Genomic DNA, 21784 nt, shown 5'->3' on the forward strand with positions numbered 1-21784 from the left:
AGAGGTGCTACCGGAATCTGTCCGATAACAACGTGGAATATTGTTTTCAGTTGCATAATTGTTGCACAGTTTTCCAACAGTGCGCTCTACTGAACATAACCCATCAATGTCTACTACTGTTGGGTATTATAGTTTCTGTGACCTTTGATAGCACTATGTTATGAGACATCAGGAAGTGCCATGTTCTCCTCAAGCTGCTGAGGGGAGGACGGCTCATAAGGAGGTCTGGAATGGAGTCGATGGAATCGACCTCATGGAAACCATGGAAACCACGTCTTTGTTTGATTCCATTTACTCCATTCCAGACCTTATCATGAGCCCTCCTCCCCTCAGCAGCCTCCACTGCTCTGCTTTCATGTTTCAGCAATACAAGTACCTCCGCTTCAAGGGAGCTCTGCCTCTGGTGGTGAAGGCCAGTGCTGTTCAGGCTCTCTACTGTCTCAGGAGCTTCCTCCTGTTGTATTTCTTCATGGGTAAGGAGTCAGGCATGGCTTTGTGTACGAGCTATTCAGTGGGTTGTCTCCCTGTTCAGGCTCTCTCTGTTCTGTAGTCAAAAGATATTGATGTTTATCTCCCTGTCTTTCAGGATATGCACCACGAGCCTGGATCTGTAAAACCCTTGACCTCAACATCAACAGGTTAACCTCACAGTATTATTACCCCCCCCCGCCCCTTGACCTCAACATCAACAGGTTAACCTCACAGTATTATTACCCCCCCTTGACCTCAACATCAACAGGTTAACCTCACAGTATTATTACCCCCCTTGACCTCAACATCAACAGCCCCCCACAGTCATTAACCCCCTCTGACTCAACATCAACAGGTTAACCTCACAGTATTATTTAAATCTGCCCCCCCCACCCCCTCTACTGCTAGGTAGCTGACCCCCTCTACTGCTAGGAAGCTGACCCCCTCGACTGCTAGGCAGCTGACCCCCTTGACTGCTAGGCAGCTGACCCCCTCGACTGCTAGGCAGCTGACCCCCTCGACTGCTAGGCAGCTGACCCCCCGACTGCTCGGCAGCTGACCCCCCACCCCCTCGGCAGCTGACCCCCCCACCCCTCGGCACCCCCTTGACTGCTAGCAGCTGACCCCCCCACCCCCTTGACTGCTAGGCAGCTGACCCCCATCCCCTCGGCAGCTGACCCCCCACCCCCTCCTGCTGCAGCTGACCCCCACCCCCTCGACTGCTAGGCAGCTGACCCCCCCCCCTCAACTGCTAGGCAGCTGACCCCCACCCCCTCGACTGCTAGGGGACTCCTCATACTCCTCATATTCCTTTCCTAATGTATTTTCAGTCCTACGTTGAGTTTCCATGGATACTGGACTGTTGATGTCAACATGGAATGGTACATGCATCAAAACAGATGACAGAAGTGTTCTGGTCTCCCCCTCCCAGTTCAATCCATTCCCTGGACAGTGTGTCTAGTCTATTGGACCTGTCCCTCCTGTACCACCTGTGGATCAGTGGGACCTTCCTCCTCCTCACCTGGTACATCACAGTGCTGCTCTTCAGGATCTTTGTTACCGAGGTACATATAACTCCCCTGACCCCTCTATAACGCCTCGAGCAGACCGACAGCCGCGTTGCGTTTCTGGTTTCTGGTACACCAGATTGGAACGCTGCGTTTGCCTTGCAGAGGCAGGTGCGGTACGTTCTGCTTGGTGCGTACGTTGGATTCATCGTATCAAACTGTACGAGTAGACTTGACAGAAATAGTAGCAAAAGGGTGAATGTTGAACTTTTGTTGCACACACCTCCAGTCAACATTGTTGGATTAGATAATGAAATAAGTTTGACTGCAGTAGTTATTACGTAGAATTGATTAAATGACGCTGTCGGTCTGATCAGAGCGTAACCTTCACTGTACTGCTCCTCAGGACCTGACCCTAACCTCTGACCCTCATCCTCCTAACCCTCACCTGGTACTGTACATCACTGTACTGCTCCTCAGGACCTGACCCTAACCTCTGACCCTCATCCTCCTAACCCTCACCTGGTACTGTACATCACTGTACTGCTCCTCAGGACCTGACCCTAACCTCTGACCCTCATCCTCCTAACCCTCACCTGGTACTGTACATCACTGTACTGCTCCTCAGGACCTGACCCTAACCTCTGACCCTCATCCTCCTAACCCTCACCTGGTACTGTACATCACTGTACTGCTCCTCAGGACCTGACCCTAACCTCTGACCCTCATCCTCCTAACCCTCACCTGGTACTGTACATCACTGTACTGCTCCTCAGGACCTGACCCTAACCTCTGACCCTCATCCTCCTAACCCTCACCTGGTACTGTACATCACTGTACTGCTCCTCAGGACCTGACCCTAACCTCTGACCCTCATCCTCCTAACCCTCACCTGGTACTGTACATCACTGTACTGCTCCTCAGGACCTGACCCTAACCTCTGACCCTCATCCTCCTAACCCTCACCTGGTACTGTACATCACTGTACTGCTCCTCAGGACCTGACCCTAACCTCTGGCCCTCCTCCTCCTAACCTTCACCTTGTACAAAACATCACTCTATTGCTCTGTGGGGGGGTGGCGGTGGGGACTGCCCCCTCTGTGGGGGGACTGCCTACAGGGTTGGGAATTAACTGATTAATCAATTGGCCTACATCCCAGACCATTTTCATCTCTGACCTTTTTAACCGGCTCTCCTCTCTGGGGAGGTTCCTGTTGCTTGGAAGGCAGCCACAGTTCGTCCTTTATTTAAAAGGGAGAGATCAATTTGAACCTAACTGTTAAAGGACTATTTCTATTTTGCCCTGTTTATCAAAAGTGTTGGAAAAACTTGTCAATAATCAACTAACTGTCTTTCTTGATGTCTATAGTATTCTCTCTGGTATGCAATCTGCTTTCCACTCGGGTTATGGATGTGTCACTGTAACCTTAATGGTCCTCAATGATGTCACCATTGCCCTTGATTCTAAGCAATTATTGTGCTGCTGTTTTTATTGACTTGGCCAAAGCTTTTGATACGGTACACCATTCCATTCTTGTGGGCCGGCTTAGGAGTATTGGTGTCTCTAAGGGGTCTTTGGCCTGGTCTGCTAACTACCTCTCTCTCAAAGAGTGCAGTGTATAAAGTCAGAACATCTGCTGTCTCAGCCACAACCTGTCACTAAGGGTGTACCCCAAGGCTCGATTCTAGGCCCCACTTTCTTCTCAGTTTACATCAACAACATAGCTCAGGTGGTAGGAAGCTCTCTCAGCCATTTATATGCAGATGATACAGTCTTATACTCAGCTGGCCCCTCCATGGATTTGGTGTTAAACGCTCTACAACAAAGCTTTCTTAGTGTCCAATAAGCTTTCTCTGCCCTTAACCTTGTTCTGAACACCTCCAAAACAAAGGTCATGTGGTTTGGTAAGAAGAATGCCCCTCTCCCCACAGGTGTGATTACTACCTCTGAGGGTTTAGAGCTGGAGGTAGTCACCGCATACAAGTACTTGGGAGTATGGCTAGACGGGACACTGTCCTTCTCTCAGCACATATCAAAGTTGCAGGCTAAAGTTAAATCTAGACTTGGTTTCCTCTATCGTAATCGCTCCTCTTTCACCCCAGCTGCCAAACTAACCCTGATTCAGATGACCATCCTACCCATGCTAGATTATGGAGACATAATTTATAGATCGGCAGTTCAGGGTGCTCTCGAGCGGCTAGATGTTCTTTACCATTCGGCCATCAGATTTGTCACCAATGCTCCTTATAGGACACATCACTGCACTCTATACTCCTCTGTAAACTGGTCATCTCTGTATACCCGTCACAAGACCCACTGGTTGATGCTTATTTATAAAAAAAACCTTAGACCTCACTCCCCGCTACCTGAGATATCTACTGCAGCCCTCATCCTCCACATACAACACCCGTTCTGCCAGTCACATTCAGTTAAAGGTCCCCAAAGCGAACACATCCCTGGGTCGCTCCTCTGTTCAGTTCGCTGCAGCTAGCGACTGGAACGAGCTGCAACAAACACTCAAACTGGACAGTTTTATCTCCATCTCTTCATTCAAAGACTCAATCATGGACACTCTTACTGACAGTTGTGGCTGCTTTGTGTGATCTATTGTTGTCTCTACCTTCTTGGCCTTTGTGCTGTTGTCTGTGACCAATAATGTGTGTACCATGTTGTCATCTTGTGTTGATGCCATGTTGTCTGTGACCAATAATGTGTGTACCATGTTGTCATCTTGTGTTGATGCCATGTTGTCTGTGACCAATAATGTGTGTACCATGTTGTCATCTTGTGTTGATGCCATGTTGTCTGTGACCAATAATGTGTGTACCATGTTGTCATCTTGTGTTGATGCCATGTTGTCTGTGACCAATAATGTGTGTACCATGTTGTCATCTTGTGTTGATGCCATGTTGTCATCTTGTGTTGATGCCATGTTGTCATCTTGTGTTGATGCCATGTTGTCTGTGACCAATAATGTGTGTACCATGTTGTCATCTTGTGTTGATGCCATGTTGTCATCTTGTGTTGATGCCATGTTGTCATCTTGTGTTGATGCCATGTTGTCATCTTGTGTTGATGCCATGTTGTCATCTTGTGTTGATGCCATGTTGTCTCTTGTGTTGTCATCTTGTGTTGATGCCATGTTGTCATCTTGTGTTGATGCCATGTTGTCATCTTGTGTTGATGCCATGTTGTCTTTAGGTCTCTTTCTGTAGTGGTGTCTCTCTTGTGTTGATGCCATGTTGTCATCTTGTGTTGATGCCATGTTGTCATCTTGTGTTGATGCCATGTTGTCATCTTGTGTTGATGCCATGTTGTCATCTTGTGTTGATGCCATGTTGTCATCTTGTGTTGATGCCATGTTGTCATCTTGTGTTGATGCCATGTTGTCATCTTGTGTTGATGCCATGTTGTCTTTAGGTCTCTTCCTGTAGTGGTGTCTCTCTTGTGTTGATGCCATGTTGTCTTTAGGTCTCTTTCTGTAGTGGTGTCTCTCTTGTGTCTGTGTTTTGTCCTATATTTGTATTTTTAATCCCAGCCCCGTCCCCGCAGGAGGCCTTTTGGCCGTCATTGTAAATAACGTCTTATTTTGAGATGTAAAAATAATTATTCAAATGACAGGCCTACTTTAGAAAACGGAAATGAATGCAGTGTAATTGTAAGGAATAGTCTAAATGATATTATTATACAGATTCTAATACATGGCATGATAACCAAATGGAGACTGGCAGCAGGGTGTAGACCTTACTGGGACAAGATCATAAACAGACTGGCAGCAGGGTGTAGACCTTACTGGGACAAGATCATAAACAGACTGGCAGCAGGGTGTAGACCTTACTGGGACAAGATCATAAACAGACTGGCAGCAGGGTGTAGACCTTACTGGGACAAGATCATAAACAGACTGGCAGCAGGGTGTAGACCTTACTGGGACAAGATCATAAACAGACTGGCAGCAGGGTGTAGACCTTACTGGGACAAGATCATAAACAGACTGGCAGCAGGGTGTGACCTTACTGGGACAAGATCATAAACAGACTGGCAGCAGGGTGTAGACCTTACTGGGACAAGATCATAAACAGACTGGCAGCAGGGTGTAGACCTTACTGGGACAAGATCATAAACAGACTGGCAGCAGGGTGTAGACCTTACTGGGACAAGATCATAAACAGACTGGCAGCAGGGTGTAGACCTTACTGGGACAAGATCATAAACAGACTGGCAGCAGGGTGTAGACCTTACTGGGACAAGATCATAAACAGACTGGCAGCAGGGTGTAGACCTTACTGGGACAAGATCATAAACAGACTGGCAGCAGGGTGTAGACCTTACTGGGACAAGATCATAAACAGACTGGCAGCAGGGTGTAGACCTTACTGGGACAAGATCATAAACAGACTGGCAGCAGGGTGTAGACCTTACTGGGACAAGATCATAAACAGACTGGCAGCAGGGTGTTAGCTGAGCGTATATGATCATAAACAGACTGGCAGCAGGGTGTAGACCTTACTGGGACAAGATCATAAACAGACTGGCAGCAGGGTGTAGACCTTACTGGGACAAGATCATAAACAGACTGGCAGCAGGGTGTACACCTTACTGGGACAAGATCATAAACAGACTGGCAGCAGGGTGTAGACCTTACTGGGACAAGATCATAAACAGACTAGCAGCAGGGTGTTAGCTGAGCGTATATGATCATAAACAGACTGGCAGCAGGGTGTTAGCTGAGCGTATATGATCATAAACAGACTGGCAGCAGGGTGTTAGCTGAGCGTATATGATCATAAACAGACTGGCAGCAGGGTGTTAGCTGAGCGTATATGGGACATGATTATAAACAGACTGGCAGCAGGGTGTTAGCTGAGCGTATATGATCATAAACAGACTGGCAGCAGGGTGTTAGCTGAGCGTATATGATCATAAACAGACTGGCAGCAGGGTGTTAGCTGAGCGTATATGATCATAAACAGACTGGCAGCAGGGTGTTAGCTGAGCGTATATGATCATAAACAGACTGGCAGCAGGGTGTTAGCTGAGCGTATATGGGAACATACAGACTAGCAGCAGGGTGTTAGCTGAGTGTATATGATCATAAACAGACTGGCAGCAGGGTGTTAGCTGAGCGTATATGATCATAAACAGACTGGCAGCAGGGTGTTAGCTGAGCGTATATGATCATAAACAGACTGGCAGCAGGGTGTTAGCTGAGCGTATATGATCATAAACAGACTGGCAGCAGGGTGTTAGCTGAGCGTATATGATCATAAACAGACTGGCAGCAGGGTGTTAGCTGAGCGTATATGATCATAAACAGACTGGCAGCAGGGTGTTAGCTGAATATGAACATACAGACTAGCAGCAGGGTGTTAGCTGAGCGTATATGATCATAAACAGACTGGCAGCAGGGTGTTAGCTGAGCGTATATGATCATAAACAGACTAGCAGCAGGGTGTTAGCTGAGCGTATATGATCATAAACAGACTAGCAGCAGGGTGTTAGCTGAGCGTATATGATCATAAACAGACTGGCAGCAGGGTGTTAGCTGAGCGTATATGATCATAAACAGACTGGCAGCAGGGTGTTAGCTGAGCGTATATGGGAAATGATCATAAACAGACTAGCAGCAGGGTGTTAGCTGAGCGTATATGATCATAAACAGACTGGCAGCAGGGTGTTAGCTGAGCGTATATGATCATAAACAGACTGGCAGCAGGGTGTTAGCTGAGCGTAAACAGACTAGCAGCAGGGTGTTAGCTGAGCGTATATGATCATAAACAGACTAGCAGCAGGGTGTTAGCTGAGCGTATATGGGACATGATTATAAACAGACTGGCAGCAGGGTGTTAGCTGAGCGTATATGATCATAAACAGACTGGCAGCAGGGTGTTAGCTGAGCGTATATGGGAACATACAGACTAGCAGCAGGGTGTTAGCTGAGCGTATATGGGACATGATTATAAACAGACTGGCAGCAGGGTGTTAGCTGAGCGTATATGATCATAAACAGACTGGCAGCAGGGTGTTAGCTGAGCGTATATGGGACATGATCATAAACAGACTAGCAGCAGGGTGTTAGCTGAGCGTATATGATCATAAACAGACTGGCAGCAGGGTGTTAGCTGAGCGTATATGATCATAAACAGACTGGCAGCAGGGTGTTAGCTGAGCGTATATGGGAACATACAGACTGGCAGCAGGGTTTTAGCTGAGCGTATATGATCATAAACAGACTAGCAGCAGGGTTTTAGCTGAGCGTATATGATCATAAACAGACTGGCAGCAGGGTGTTAGCTGAGCGTATATGGGAAATGATCATACAGACTAGCAGCAGGGTGTTAGCTGAGCGTATATGGGAAATGATCATAAACAGACTAGCAGCAGGGTGTTAGCTGAGCGTATATGGGAAATGATCATAAACAGACTAGCAGCAGGGTGTTAGCTGAGCGTATATGATCATAAACAGACTAGCAGCAGGGTGTTAGCTGAGCGTATATGATCATAAACAGACTGGCAGCAGGGTTTTAGCTGAGCGTATATGATCATAAACAGACTAGCAGCAGGGTGTTAGCTGAGCGTATATGGGAAATGATCATAAACAGACTAGCAGCAGGGTGTTAGCTGAGCGTATATGATCATAAACAGACTAGCAGCAGGGTGTTAGCTGAGCGTATATGATCATAAACAGACTGGCAGCAGGGTTTTAGCTGAGCGTATATGATCATAAACAGACTGGCAGCAGGGTGTTAGCTGAGCGTATATGATCATAAACAGACTGGCAGCAGGGTGTTAGCTGAGCGTATATGGGACATGATCATAAACAGACTAGCAGCAGGGTGTTAGCTGAGCGTATATGATCATAAACAGACTGGCAGCAGGGTGTTAGCTGAGCGTATATGATCATAAACAGACTGGCAGCAGGGTGTTAGCTGAGCGTATATGATCATAAACAGACTAGCAGCAGGGTGTTAGCTGAGCGTATATGGGAACATACAGACTGGCAGCAGGGTGTTAGCTGAGCGTATATGATCATAAACAGACTGGCAGCAGGGTGTTAGCTGAGCGTATATGATCATAAACAGACTGGCAGCAGGGTGTTAGCTGAGCGTATATGATCATAAACAGACTGGCAGCAGGGTGTTAGCTGAGCGTATATGATCATAAACAGACTAGCAGCAGGGTGTTAGCTGAGCGTATATGGGAACATACAGACTAGCAGCAGGGTGTTAGCTGAGCGTATATGGGACATGATCATAAACAGACTAGCAGCAGGGTGTTAGCTGAGCGTATATGGAAATGATCATAAACAGACTAGCAGCAGGGTGTTAGCTGAGCGTATATGGGACATGATCATAAACAGACTAGCAGCAGGGTGTTAGCTGAGCGTATATGGGAAATGATCATAAACAGACTAGCAGCAGGGTGTTAGCTGAGCGTATATGGGACATGATCATAAACAGACTAGCAGCAGGGTGTTAGCTGAGCGTATATGATCATAAACAGACTAGCAGCAGGGTGTTAGCTGAGCGTATATGATCATAAACAGACTAGCAGCAGGGTTTTAGCTGAGCGTATATGATCATAAACAGACTAGCAGCAGGGTGTTAGCTCAGCGTATATGGGAACATACAGACTAGCAGCAGGGTGTTAGCTGAGCGTATATGGGAACATACAGACTAGCAGCAGGGTGTTAACTGAGCGTATATGATCATAAACAGACTAGCAGCAGGGTGTTAGCTGAGCGTATATGGGAAATGATCATAAACAGACTAGCAGCAGGGTGTTAGCTGAGCGTATATGGGACATGATCATAAACAGACTAGCAGCAGGGTGTTAGCTGAGCGTATATGATCATAAACAGACTGGCAGCAGGGTGTTAGCTGAGCGTATATGGGAAATGATCATACAGACTAGCAGCAGGGTGTTAGCTGAGCGTATATGGGAAATGATCATAAACAGACTAGCAGCAGGGTGTTAGCTGAGCGTATATGGGAAATGATCATAAACAGACTAGCAGCAGGGTGTTAGCTGAGCGTATATGATCATAAACAGACTAGCAGCAGGGTGTTAGCTGAGCGTATATGATCATAAACAGACTGGCAGCAGGGTTTTAGCTGAGCGTATATGATCATAAACAGACTAGCAGCAGGGTGTTAGCTGAGCGTATATGGGAAATGATCATAAACAGACTAGCAGCAGGGTGTTAGCTGAGCGTATATGATCATAAACAGACTAGCAGCAGGGTGTTAGCTGAGCGTATATGATCATAAACAGACTGGCAGCAGGGTTTTAGCTGAGCGTATATGATCATAAACAGACTGGCAGCAGGGTGTTAGCTGAGCGTATATGATCATAAACAGACTGGCAGCAGGGTGTTAGCTGAGCGTATATGGGACATGATCATAAACAGACTAGCAGCAGGGTGTTAGCTGAGCGTATATGATCATAAACAGACTGGCAGCAGGGTGTTAGCTGAGCGTATATGATCATAAACAGACTGGCAGCAGGGTGTTAGCTGAGCGTATATGATCATAAACAGACTAGCAGCAGGGTGTTAGCTGAGCGTATATGGGAACATACAGACTGGCAGCAGGGTGTTAGCTGAGCGTATATGATCATAAACAGACTGGCAGCAGGGTGTTAGCTGAGCGTATATGATCATAAACAGACTAGCAGCAGGGTGTTATCTGAGCGTATATGATCATAAACAGACTGGCAGCAGGGTGTTAGCTGAGCGTATATGATCATAAACAGACTAGCAGCAGGGTGTTAGCTGAGCGTATATGATCATAAACAGACTGGCAGCAGGGTGTTAGCTGAGCGTATATGATCATAAACAGACTAGCAGCAGGGTGTTAGCTGAGCGTATATGATCATAAACAGACTAGCAGCAGGGTGTTAGCTGAGCATATATGGGAACATACAGACTAGCAGCAGGGTGTTAGCTGAGCGTATATGGGACATGATCATAAACAGACTAGCAGCAGGGTGTTAGCTGAGCGTATATGGGAAATGATCATAAACAGACTAGCAGCAGGGTGTTAGCTGAGCGTATATGGGACATGATCATAAACAGACTAGCAGCAGGGTGTTAGCTGAGCGTATATGGGAAATGATCATAAACAGACTAGCAGCAGGGTGTTAGCTGAGCGTATATGGGACATGATCATAAACAGACTAGCAGCAGGGTGTTAGCTGAGCGTATATGATCATAAACAGACTAGCAGCAGGGTGTTAGCTGAGCGTATATGATCATAAACAGACTAGCAGCAGGGTTTTAGCTGAGCGTATATGATCATAAACAGACTAGCAGCAGGGTGTTAGCTCAGCGTATATGGGAACATACAGACTAGCAGCAGGGTGTTAGCTGAGCGTATATGGGAACATACAGACTAGCAGCAGGGTGTTAACTGAGCGTATATGATCATAAACAGACTAGCAGCAGGGTGTTAGCTGAGCGTATATGGGAAATGATCATAAACAGACTAGCAGCAGGGTGTTAGCTGAGCGTATATGGGACATGATCATAAACAGACTAGCAGCAGGGTGTTAGCTGAGCGTATATGATCATAAACAGACTAGCAGCAGGGTGTTAGCTGAGCGTATATGATCATAAACAGACTAGCAGCAGGGTGTTAGCTGAGCGTATATGATCATAAACAGACTGGCAGCAGGGTTTTAGCTGAGCGTATATGATCATAAACAGACTAGCAGCAGGTTGTTAGCTGAGCGTATATGATCATAAACAGACTAGCAGCAGGGTGTTAGCTGAGCGTATATGGGAACATACAGACTAGCAGCAGGGTGTTAGCTGAGCGTATATGGGAACATACAGACTAGCAGCAGGGTGTTAGCTGAGCGTATATGATCATAAACAGACTAGCAGCAGGGTGTTAGCTGAGCGTATATGGGACATGATCATAAACAGACTAGCAGCAGGGTGTTAGCTGAGCGTATATGGGACATGATCATAAACAGACTAGCAGCAGGGTGTTAGCTGAGCGTATATGATCATAAACAGACTAGCAGCAGGGTTTTAGCTGAGCGTATATGATCATAAACAGACTAGCAGCAGGGTGTTAGCTCAGCGTATATGGGAACATGACTAGCAGCAGGGTGTTACAGATATGGGAAATGATCATAAACAGACTAGCAGCAGGGTGTTAGCTGAGCGTATATGGGACATGATCATAAACAGACTAGCAGCAGGGTGTTAGCTGAGCGTATATGATCATAAACAGACTAGCAACAGGGTTTTAGCTGAGCGTATATGATCATAAACAGACTAGCAGCAGGGTGTTAGCTGAGCGTATATGATCATAAACAGACTAGCAGCAGGGTGTTAGCTGAGCGTATATGGGACATGATCATAAACAGACTAGCAGCAGGGTGTTAGCTGAGCGTATATGGAAATGATCATAAACAGACTAGCAGCAGGGTGTTAGCTGAGCGTATATGGGACATGATCATAAACAGACTAGCAGCAGGGTGTTAGCTGAGCGTATATGGGAAATGATCATAAACAGACTAGCAGCAGGGTGTTAGCTGAGCGTATATGGGACATGATCATAAACAGACTAGCAGCAGGGTGTTAGCTGAGCGTATATGATCATAAACAGACTAGCAGCAGGGTGTTAGCTGAGCGTATATGATCATAAACAGACTAGCAGCAGGGTTTTAGCTGAGCGTATATGATCATAAACAGACTAGCAGCAGGGTGTTAGCTCAGCGTATATGGGAACATACAGACTAGCAGCAGGGTGTTAGCTGATGTATATAACATACAGACTAGCAGCAGGGTGTTAACTGAGCGTATATGATCATAAACAGACTAGCAGCAGGGTGTTAGCTGAGCGTATATGGGAAATGATCATAAACAGACTAGCAGCAGGGTGTTAGCTGAGCGTATATGGGACATGATCATAAACAGACTAGCAGCAGGGTGTTAGCTGAGCGTATATGATCATAAACAGACTGGCAGCAGGGTGTTAGCTGAGCGTATATGGGAAATGATCATACAGACTAGCAGCAGGGTGTTAGCTGAGCGTATATGGGAAATGATCATAAACAGACTAGCAGCAGGGTGTTAGCTGAGCGTATATGGGAAATGATCATAAACAGACTAGCAGCAGGGTGTTAGCTGAGCGTATATGATCATAAACAGACTAGCAGCAGGGTGTTAGCTGAGCGTATATGATCATAAACAGACTGGCAGCAGGGTTTTAGCTGAGCGTATATGATCATAAACAGACTGGCAGCAGGGTGTTAGCTGAGCGTATATGATCATAAACAGACTGGCAGCAGGGTGTTAGCTGAGCGTATATGATCATAAACAGACTAGCAGCAGGGTGTTAGCTGAGCGTATATGGGAACATACAGACTGGCAGCAGGGTGTTAGCTGAGCGTATATGATCATAAACAGACTGGCAGCAGGGTGTTAGCTGAGCGTATATGATCATAAACAGACTGGCAGCAGGGTTTTAGCTGAGCGTATATGATCATAAACAGACTAGCAGCAGGTTGTTAGCTGAGCGTATATGATCATAAACAGACTAGCAGCAGGGTGTTAGCTGAGCGTATATGGGAACATACAGACTAGCAGCAGGGTGTTAGCTGAGCGTATATGGGAACATACAGACTAGCAGCAGGGTGTTAGCTGAGCGTATATGATCATAAACAGACTAGCAGCAGGGTGTTAGCTGAGCGTATATGGGACATGATCATAAACAGACTAGCAGCAGGGTGTTAGCTGAGCGTATATGGGACATGATCATAAACAGACTAGCAGCAGGGTGTTAGCTGAGCGTATATGATCATAAACAGACTAGCAGCAGGGTTTTAGCTGAGCGTATATGATCATAAACAGACTAGCAGCAGGGTGTTAGCTCAGCGTATATGGGAACATACAGACTAGCAGCAGGGTGTTAGCTGAGCGTATATGGGAAATGATCATAAACAGACTAGCAGCAGGGTGTTAGCTGAGCGTATATGGGACATGATCATAAACAGACTAGCAGCAGGGTGTTAGCTGAGCGTATATGATCATAAACAGACTAGCAGCAGGGTGTTAGCTGAGCGTATATGATCATAAACAGACTAGCAACAGGGTTTTAGCTGAGCGTATATGATCATAAACAGACTAGCAGCAGGGTGTTAGCTGAGCGTATATGATCATAAACAGACTAGCAGCAGGGTGTTAGCTGAGCGTATATGGGACATGATCATAAACAGACTAGCAGCAGGGTGTTAGCTGAGCGTATATGGGAAATGATCATAAACAGACTAGCAGCAGGGTGTTAGCTGAGCGTATATGGGACATGATCATAAACAGACTAGCAGCAGGGTGTTAGCTGAGCGTATATGGGACATGATCATAAACAGACTAGCAGCAGGGTGTTAGCTGAGCGTATATGATCATAAACAGACTAGCAGCAGGGTGTTAGCTGAGCGTATATGATCATAAACAGACTGGCAGCAGGGTGTTAGCTGAGCGTATATGATCATAAACAGACTGGCAGCAGGGTGTTAGCTGAGCGTATATGATCATAAACAGACTAGCAGCAGGGTGTTAGCTGAGCGTATATGATCATAAACAGACTAGCAGCAGGGTTTTAGCTGAGCGTATATGATCATAAACAGACTAGCAGCAGGGTGTTAGCTCAGCGTATATGGGAACATACAGACTAGCAGCAGGGTGTTAGCTGAGCGTATATGGGAACATACAGACTAGCAGCAGGGTGTTAGCTGAGCGTATATGGGAACATACAGACTAGCAGCAGGGTGTTAGCTGAGCGAATATGGGAAATGATCATAAACAGACTAGCAGCAGGGTGTTAGCTGAGCGTATATGGGACATGATCATAAACAGACTAGCAGCAGGGTGTTAGCTGAGCGTATATGATCATAAACAGACTAGCAGCAGGGTGTTAGCTGAGCGTATATGATCATAAACAGACTAGCAGCAGGGTGTTAGCTGAGCGTATATGGGAAATGATCATACAGACTAGCAGCAGGGTGTTAGCTGAGCGTATATGGGAAATGATCATAAACAGACTAGCAGCAGGGTGTTAGCTGAGCGTATATGGGAACATACAGACTAGCAGCAGGGTGTTAGCTGAGCGTATATGGGAAATGATCATAAACAGACTAGCAGCAGGGTGTTAGCTGAGTGTATATGATCATAAACAGACTAGCAGCAGGGTGTTAGCTGAGCGTATATGGGAAATGATCATAAACAGACTAGCAGCAGGGTGTTAGCTGAGCGTATATGGGAAATGATCATAAACAGACTAGCAGCAGGGTGTTAGCTGAGCGTATATGGGACATGATCATAAACAGACTGGCAGCAGGGTGTTAGCTGAGCGTATATGATCATAAACAGACTAGCAGCAGGGTGTTAGCTGAGCGTATATGGGAACATACAGACTGGCAGCAGGGTGTTAGCTGAGCGTATATGATCATAAACAGACTGGCAGCAGGGTGTTAGCTGAGCGTATATGATCATAAACAGACTAGCAGCAGGGTGTTAGCTGAGCGTATATGATCATAAACAGACTGGCAGCAGGGTGTTAGCTGAGCGTATATGATCATAAACAGACTGGCAGCAGGGTGTTAGCTGAGCGTATATGATCATAAACAGACTGGCAGCAGGGTGTTAGCTGAGCGTATATGGGACATGATCATAAACAGACTAGCAGCAGGGTGTTAGCTGAGCGTATATGTGAAATGATCATAAACAGACTAGCAGCAGGGTGTTAGCTGAGCGTATATGGGACATGATCATAAACAGACTAGCAGCAGGGTGTTAGCTGAGCGTATATGGGAAATGATCATAAACAGACTAGCAGCAGGGTGTTAGCTGAGCGTATATGGGACATGATCATAAACAGACTAGCAGCAGGGTGTTAGCTGAGCGTATATGGGAAATGATCATAAACAGACTAGCAGCAGGGTGTTAGCTGAGCGTATATGGGACATGATCATAAACAGACTAGCAGCAGGGTGTTAGCTGAGCGTATATGATCATAAACAGACTAGCAGCAGGGTGTTAGCTGAGCGTATATGATCATAAACAGACTAGCAGCAGGGTTTAGCTGAGCGTATATGATCATAAACAGACTAGCAGCAGGGTGTTAGCTCAGCGTATATGGGAACATACAGACTAGCAGCAGGGTGTTAGCTGAGCGTATATGGGAACATACAGACTAGCAGCAGGGTGTTAACTGAGCGTATATGATCATAAACAGACTAGCAGCAGGGTGTTAGCTGAGCGTATATGGGAAATGATCATAAACAGACTAGCAGCAGGGTGTTAGCTGAGCGTATATGGGACATGATCATAAACAGACTAGCAGCAGGGTGTTAGCTGAGCGTATATGATCATAAACAGACTAGCAGCAGGGTGTTAGCTGAGCGTATATGATCATAAACAGACTAGCAGCAGGGTGTTAGCTGAGCGTATATGATCATAAACAGACTGGCAGCAGGGTTTTAGCTGAGCGTATATGATCATAAACAGACTAGCAGCAGGGTGTTAGCTGAGCGTATATGATCATAAACAGACTAGCAGCAGGGTGTTAGCTGAGCGTATATGGGAACATACAGACTAGCAGCAGGGTGTTAGCTGAGCGTATATGGGAACATACAGACTAGCAGCAGGGTGTTAGCTGAGCGTATATGATCATAAACAGACTAGCAGCAGGGTGTTAGCTGAGCGTATATGGGACATGATCATAAACAGACTAGCAGCAGGGTGTTAGCTGAGCGTATATGGGAAATGATCATAAACAGACTAGCAGCAGGGTGTTAGCTGAGCGTATATGGGACATGATCATAAACAGACTAGCAGCAGGGTGTTAGCTGAGCGTATATGATCATAAACAGACTAGCAGCAGGGTTTTAGCTGAGCGTATATGATCATAAACAGACTAGCAGCAGGGTGTTAGCTCAGCGTATATGGGAACATACAGACTAGCAGCAGGGTGTTAGCTGAGCGTATATGGGAAATGATCATAAACAGACTAGCAGCAGGGTGTTAGCTGAGCGTATATGGGACATGATCATAAACAGACTAGCAGCAGGGTGTTAGCTGAGCGTATATGATCATAAACAGACTAGCAGCAGGGTGTTAGCTGAGCGTATATGATCATAAACAGACTAGCAACAGGGTTTTAGCTGAGCGTATATGATCATAAACAGACTAGCAGCAGGGTGTTAGCTGAGCGTATATGGGACATGATCATAAACAGACTAGCAGCAGGGTGTTAGCTGAGCGTATATGGGACATGATCATAAACAGACTAGCAGCAGGGTGTTAGCTGAGCGTATATGATCATAAACAGACTAGCAGCAGGGTTTTAGCTGAGCGTATATGATCATAAACAGACTAGCAGCAGGGTGTTAGCTCAGCGTATATGGGAACATACAGACTAGCAGCAGGGTGTTAGCTGAGCGTATATGGGAAATGATCATAAACAGACTAGCAGCAGGGTGTTAGCTGAGCGTATATGGGACATGATCATAAACAGACTAGCAGCAGGGTGTTAGCTGAGCGTATATGATCATAAACAGACTAGCAGCAGGGTGTTAGCTGAGCGTATATGATCATAAACAGACTAGCAACAGGGTTTTAGCTGAGCGTATATGATCATAAACAGACTAGCAGCAGGGTGTTAGCTGAGCGTATATGATCATAAACAGACTAGCAGCAGGGTGTTAGCTGAGCGTATATGGGACATGATCATAAACAGACTAGCAGCAGGGTGTTAGCTGAGCGTATATGGGACATGATCATAAACAGACTAGCAGCAGGGTGTTAGCTGAGCGTATATGATCATAAACAGACTAGCAGCAGGGTGTTAGCTGAGCGTATATGATCATAAACAGACTGGCAGCAGGGTGTTAGCTGAGCGTATATGATCATAAACAGACTAGCAGCAGGGTGTTAGCTGAGCGTATATGATCATAAACAGACTAGCAGCAGGGTGTTAGCTGAGCGTATATGATCATAAACAGACTAGCAGCAGGGTTTTAGCTGAGCGTATATGATCATAAACAGACTAGCAGCAGGGTGTTAGCTCAGCGTATATGGGAACATACAGACTAGCAGCAGGGTGTTAGCTGAGCGTATATGGGAACATACAGACTAGCAGCAGGGTGTTAGCTGAGCGTATATGGGAACATACAGACTAGCAGCAGGGTGTTAGCTGAGCGTATATGATCATAAACAGACTAGCAGCAGGGTGTTAGCTGAGCGTATATGGGAAATGATCATACAGACTAGCAGCAGGGTGTTAGCTGAGCGTATATGGGAAATGATCATAAACAGACTAGCAGCAGGGTGTTAGCTGAGCGTATATGGGAACATACAGACTAGCAGCAGGGTGTTAGCTGAGCGTATATGGGAAATGATCATAAACAGACTAGCAGCAGGGTGTTAGCTGAGTGTATATGATCATAAACAGACTAGCAGCAGGGTGTTAGCTGAGCGTATATGGGAAATGATCATAAACAGACTAGCAGCAGGGTGTTAGCTGAGCGTATATGGGACATGATCATAAACAGACTGGCAGCAGGGTGTTAGCTGAGCGTATATGATCATAAACAGACTAGCAGCAGGGTGTTAGCTGAGCGTATATGGGAACATACAGACTGGCAGCAGGGTGTTAGCTGAGCGTATATGATCATAAACAGACTGGCAGCAGGGTGTTAGCTGAGCGTATATGATCATAAACAGACTAGCAGCAGGGTGTTAGCTGAGCGTATATGATCATAAACAGACTGGCAGCAGGGTGTTAGCTGAGCGTATATGATCATAAACAGACTAGCAGCAGGGTGTTAGCTGAGCGTATATGATCATAAACAGACTGGCAGCAGGGTGTTAGCTGAGCGTATATGGGACATGATCATAAACAGACTAGCAGCAGGGTGTTAGCTGAGCGTATATGTGAAATGATCATAAACAGACTAGCAGCAGGGTGTTAGCTGAGCGTATATGGGACATGATCATAAACAGACTAGCAGCAGGGTGTTAGCTGAGCGTATATGGGAAATGATCATAAACAGACTAGCAGCAGGGTGTTAGCTGAGCGTATATGGGACATGATCATAAACAGACTAGCAGCAGGGTGTTAGCTGAGCGTATATGGAAATGATCATAAACAGACTAGCAGCAGGGTGTTAGCTGAGCGTATATGGGACATGATCATAAACAGACTAGCAGCAGGGTGTTAGCTGAGCGTATATGATCATAAACAGACTAGCAGCAGGGTGTTAGCTGAGCGTATATGATCATAAACAGACTAGCAGCAGGGTTTTAGCTGAGCGTATATGATCATAAACAGACTAGCAGCAGGGTGTTAGCTCAGCGTATATGGGAACATACAGACTAGCAGCAGGGTGTTAGCTGAGCGTATATGGGAACATACAGACTAGCAGCAGGGTGTTAACTGAGCGTATATGATCATAAACAGACTAGCAGCAGGGTGTTAGCTGAGCGTATATGGAAATGATCATAAACAGACTAGCAGCAGGGTGTTAGCTGAGCGTATATGTGATCATAAACAGACTAGCAGCAGGGTGTTAGCTGAGCGTATATGATCATAAACAGACTAGCAGCAGGGTGTTAGCTGAGCGTATATGATCATAAACAGACTAGCAGCAGGGTGTTAGCTGAGCGTATATGATCATAAACAGACTGGCAGCAGGGTTTTAGCTGAGCGTATATGATCATAAACAGACTAGCAGCAGGGTGTTAGCTGAGCGTATATGATCATAAACAGACTAGCAGCAGGGTGTTAGCTGAGCGTATATGGGAACATACAGACTAGCAGCAGGGTGTTAGCTGAGCGTATATGGGAACATACAGACTAGCAGCAGGGTGTTAGCTGAGCGTATATGATCATAAACAGACTAGCAGCAGGGTGTTAGCTGAGCGTATATGGGACATGATCATAAACAGACTAGCAGCAGGGTGTTAGCTGAGCGTATATGGGAAATGATCATAAACAGACTAGCAGCAGGGTGTTAGCTGAGCGTATATGGGACATGATCATAAACAGACTAGCAGCAGGGTGTTAGCTGAGCGTATATGATCATAAACAGACTAGCAGCAGGGTTTTAGCTGAGCGTATATGATCATAAACAGACTAGCAGCAGGGTGTTAGCTCAGCGTATATGGGAACATACAGACTAGCAGCAGGGTGTTAGCTGAGCGTATATGGGAAATGATCATAAACAGACTAGCAGCAGGGTGTTAGCTGAGCGTATATGGGACATGATCATAAACAGACTAGCAGCAGGGTGTTAGCTGAGCGTATATGATCATAAACAGACTAGCAGCAGGGTGTTAGCTGAGCGTATATGATCATAAACAGACTAGCAACAGGGTTTTAGCTGAGCGTATATGATCATAAACAGACTAGCAGCAGGGTGTTAGCTGAGCGTATATGGGACATGATCATAAACAGACTAGCAGCAGGGTGTTAGCTGAGCGTATATGGGAAATGATCATAAACAGACTAGCAGCAGGGTGTTAGCTGAGCGTATATGGGACATGATCATAAACAGACTAGCAGCAGGGTGTTAGCTGAGCGTATATGGGACATGATCATAAACAGACTAGCAGCAGGGTGTTAGCTGAGCGTATATGATCATAAACAGACTAGCAGCAGGGTGTTAGCTGAGCGTATATGATCATAAACAGACTGGCAGCAGGGTGTTAGCTGAGCGTATATGATCATAAACAGACTAGCAGCAGGGTGTTAGCTGAGCGTATATGATCATAAACAGACTAGCAGCAGGGTGTTAGCTGAGCGTATATGATCATAAACAGACTAGCAGCAGGGTTTTAGCTGAGCGTATATGATCATAAACAGACTAGCAGCAGGGTGTTAGCTCAGCGTATATGGGAACATACAGACTAGCAGCAGGGTGTTAGCTGAGCGTATATGGGAACATACAGACTAGCAGCAGGGTGTTAGCTGAGCGTATATGGGAAATGATCATAAACAGACTAGCAGCAGGGTGTTAGCTGAGCGTATATGGGACATGATCATAAACAGACTAGCAGCAGGGTGTTAGCTGAGCGTATATGATCATAAACAGACTAGCAGCAGGGTGTTAGCTGAGCGTATATGATCATAAACAGACTAGCAGCAGGGTGTTAGCTGAGCGTATATGATCATAAACAGACTGGCAGCAGGGTTTTAGCTGAGCGTATATGATCATAAACAGACTAGCAGCAGGGTGTTAGCTGAGCGTATATGATCATAAACAGACTAGCAGCAGGGTGTTAGCTGAGCGTATATGGGAACATACAGACTAGCAGCAGGGTGTTAGCTGAGCGTATATGGGAACATACAGACTAGCAGCAGGGTGTTAGCTGAGCGTATATGATCATAAACAGACTAGCAGCAGGGTGTTAGCTGAGCGTATATGGGACATGATCATAAACAGACTAGCAGCAGGGTGTTAGCTGAGCGTATATGGGAAATGATCATAAACAGACTAGCAGCAGGGTGTTAGCTGAGCGTATATGGGACATGATCATAAACAGACTAGCAGCAGGGTGTTAGCTGAGCGTATATGATCATAAACAGACTAGCAGCAGGGTTTAGCTGAGCGTATATGATCATAAACAGACTAGCAGCAGGGTGTTAGCTCAGCGTATATGGGAACATACAGACTAGCAGCAGGGTGTTAGCTGAGCGTATATGGGAAATGATCATAAACAGACTAGCAGCAGGGTGTTAGCTGAGCGTATATGGGACATGATCATAAACAGACTAGCAGCAGGGTGTTAGCTGAGCGTATATGATCATAAACAGACTAGCAGCAGGGTGTTAGCTGAGCGTATATGATCATAAACAGACTAGCAACAGGGTTTTAGCTGAGCGTATATGATCATAAACAGACTAGCAGCAGGGTGTTAGCTGAGCGTATATGGGACATGATCATAAACAGACTAGCAGCAGGGTGTTAGCTGAGCGTATATGGGAAATGATCATAAACAGACTAGCAGCAGGGTGTTAGCTGAGCGTATATGGGACATGATCATAAACAGACTAGCAGCAGGGTGTTAGCTGAGCGTATATGGGACATGATCATAAACAGACTAGCAGCAGGGTGTTAGCTGAGCGTATATGATCATAAACAGACTAGCAGCAGGGTGTTAGCTGAGCGTATATGATCATAAACAGACTGGCAGCAGGGTGTTAGCTGAGCGTATATGATCATAAACAGACTAGCAGCAGGGTGTTAGCTGAGCGTATATGATCATAAACAGACTAGCAGCAGGGTGTTAGCT

The 21784-nt window shown here is 46.0% G+C and overlaps 1 protein-coding gene across 2 annotated transcripts in view; it reads left to right on the top strand.

Annotated features, from left to right (window-relative positions):
• ndc1 (NDC1 transmembrane nucleoporin) overlaps positions 1–21784 on the top strand; it is a 74457-nt gene that overhangs the window by 19681 nt on the left and 32992 nt on the right. For both annotated transcript variants that reach the window (XM_065013832.1, XM_065013833.1), the window contains exons 6-8: positions 365–473; positions 587–638; positions 1403–1535. In XM_065013832.1, coding sequence (XP_064869904.1) covers positions 365–473; positions 587–638; positions 1403–1535 — 294 coding nt within the window. The remainder of the gene's footprint in view (positions 1–364; positions 474–586; positions 639–1402; positions 1536–21784) is intronic.

The sequence above is a fragment of the Oncorhynchus nerka genome, linkage group LG9b (genome assembly GCF_034236695.1).
Source record: "Oncorhynchus nerka isolate Pitt River linkage group LG9b, Oner_Uvic_2.0, whole genome shotgun sequence".
Classification (NCBI taxonomy): Eukaryota; Metazoa; Chordata; class Actinopteri; order Salmoniformes; family Salmonidae; genus Oncorhynchus; species Oncorhynchus nerka.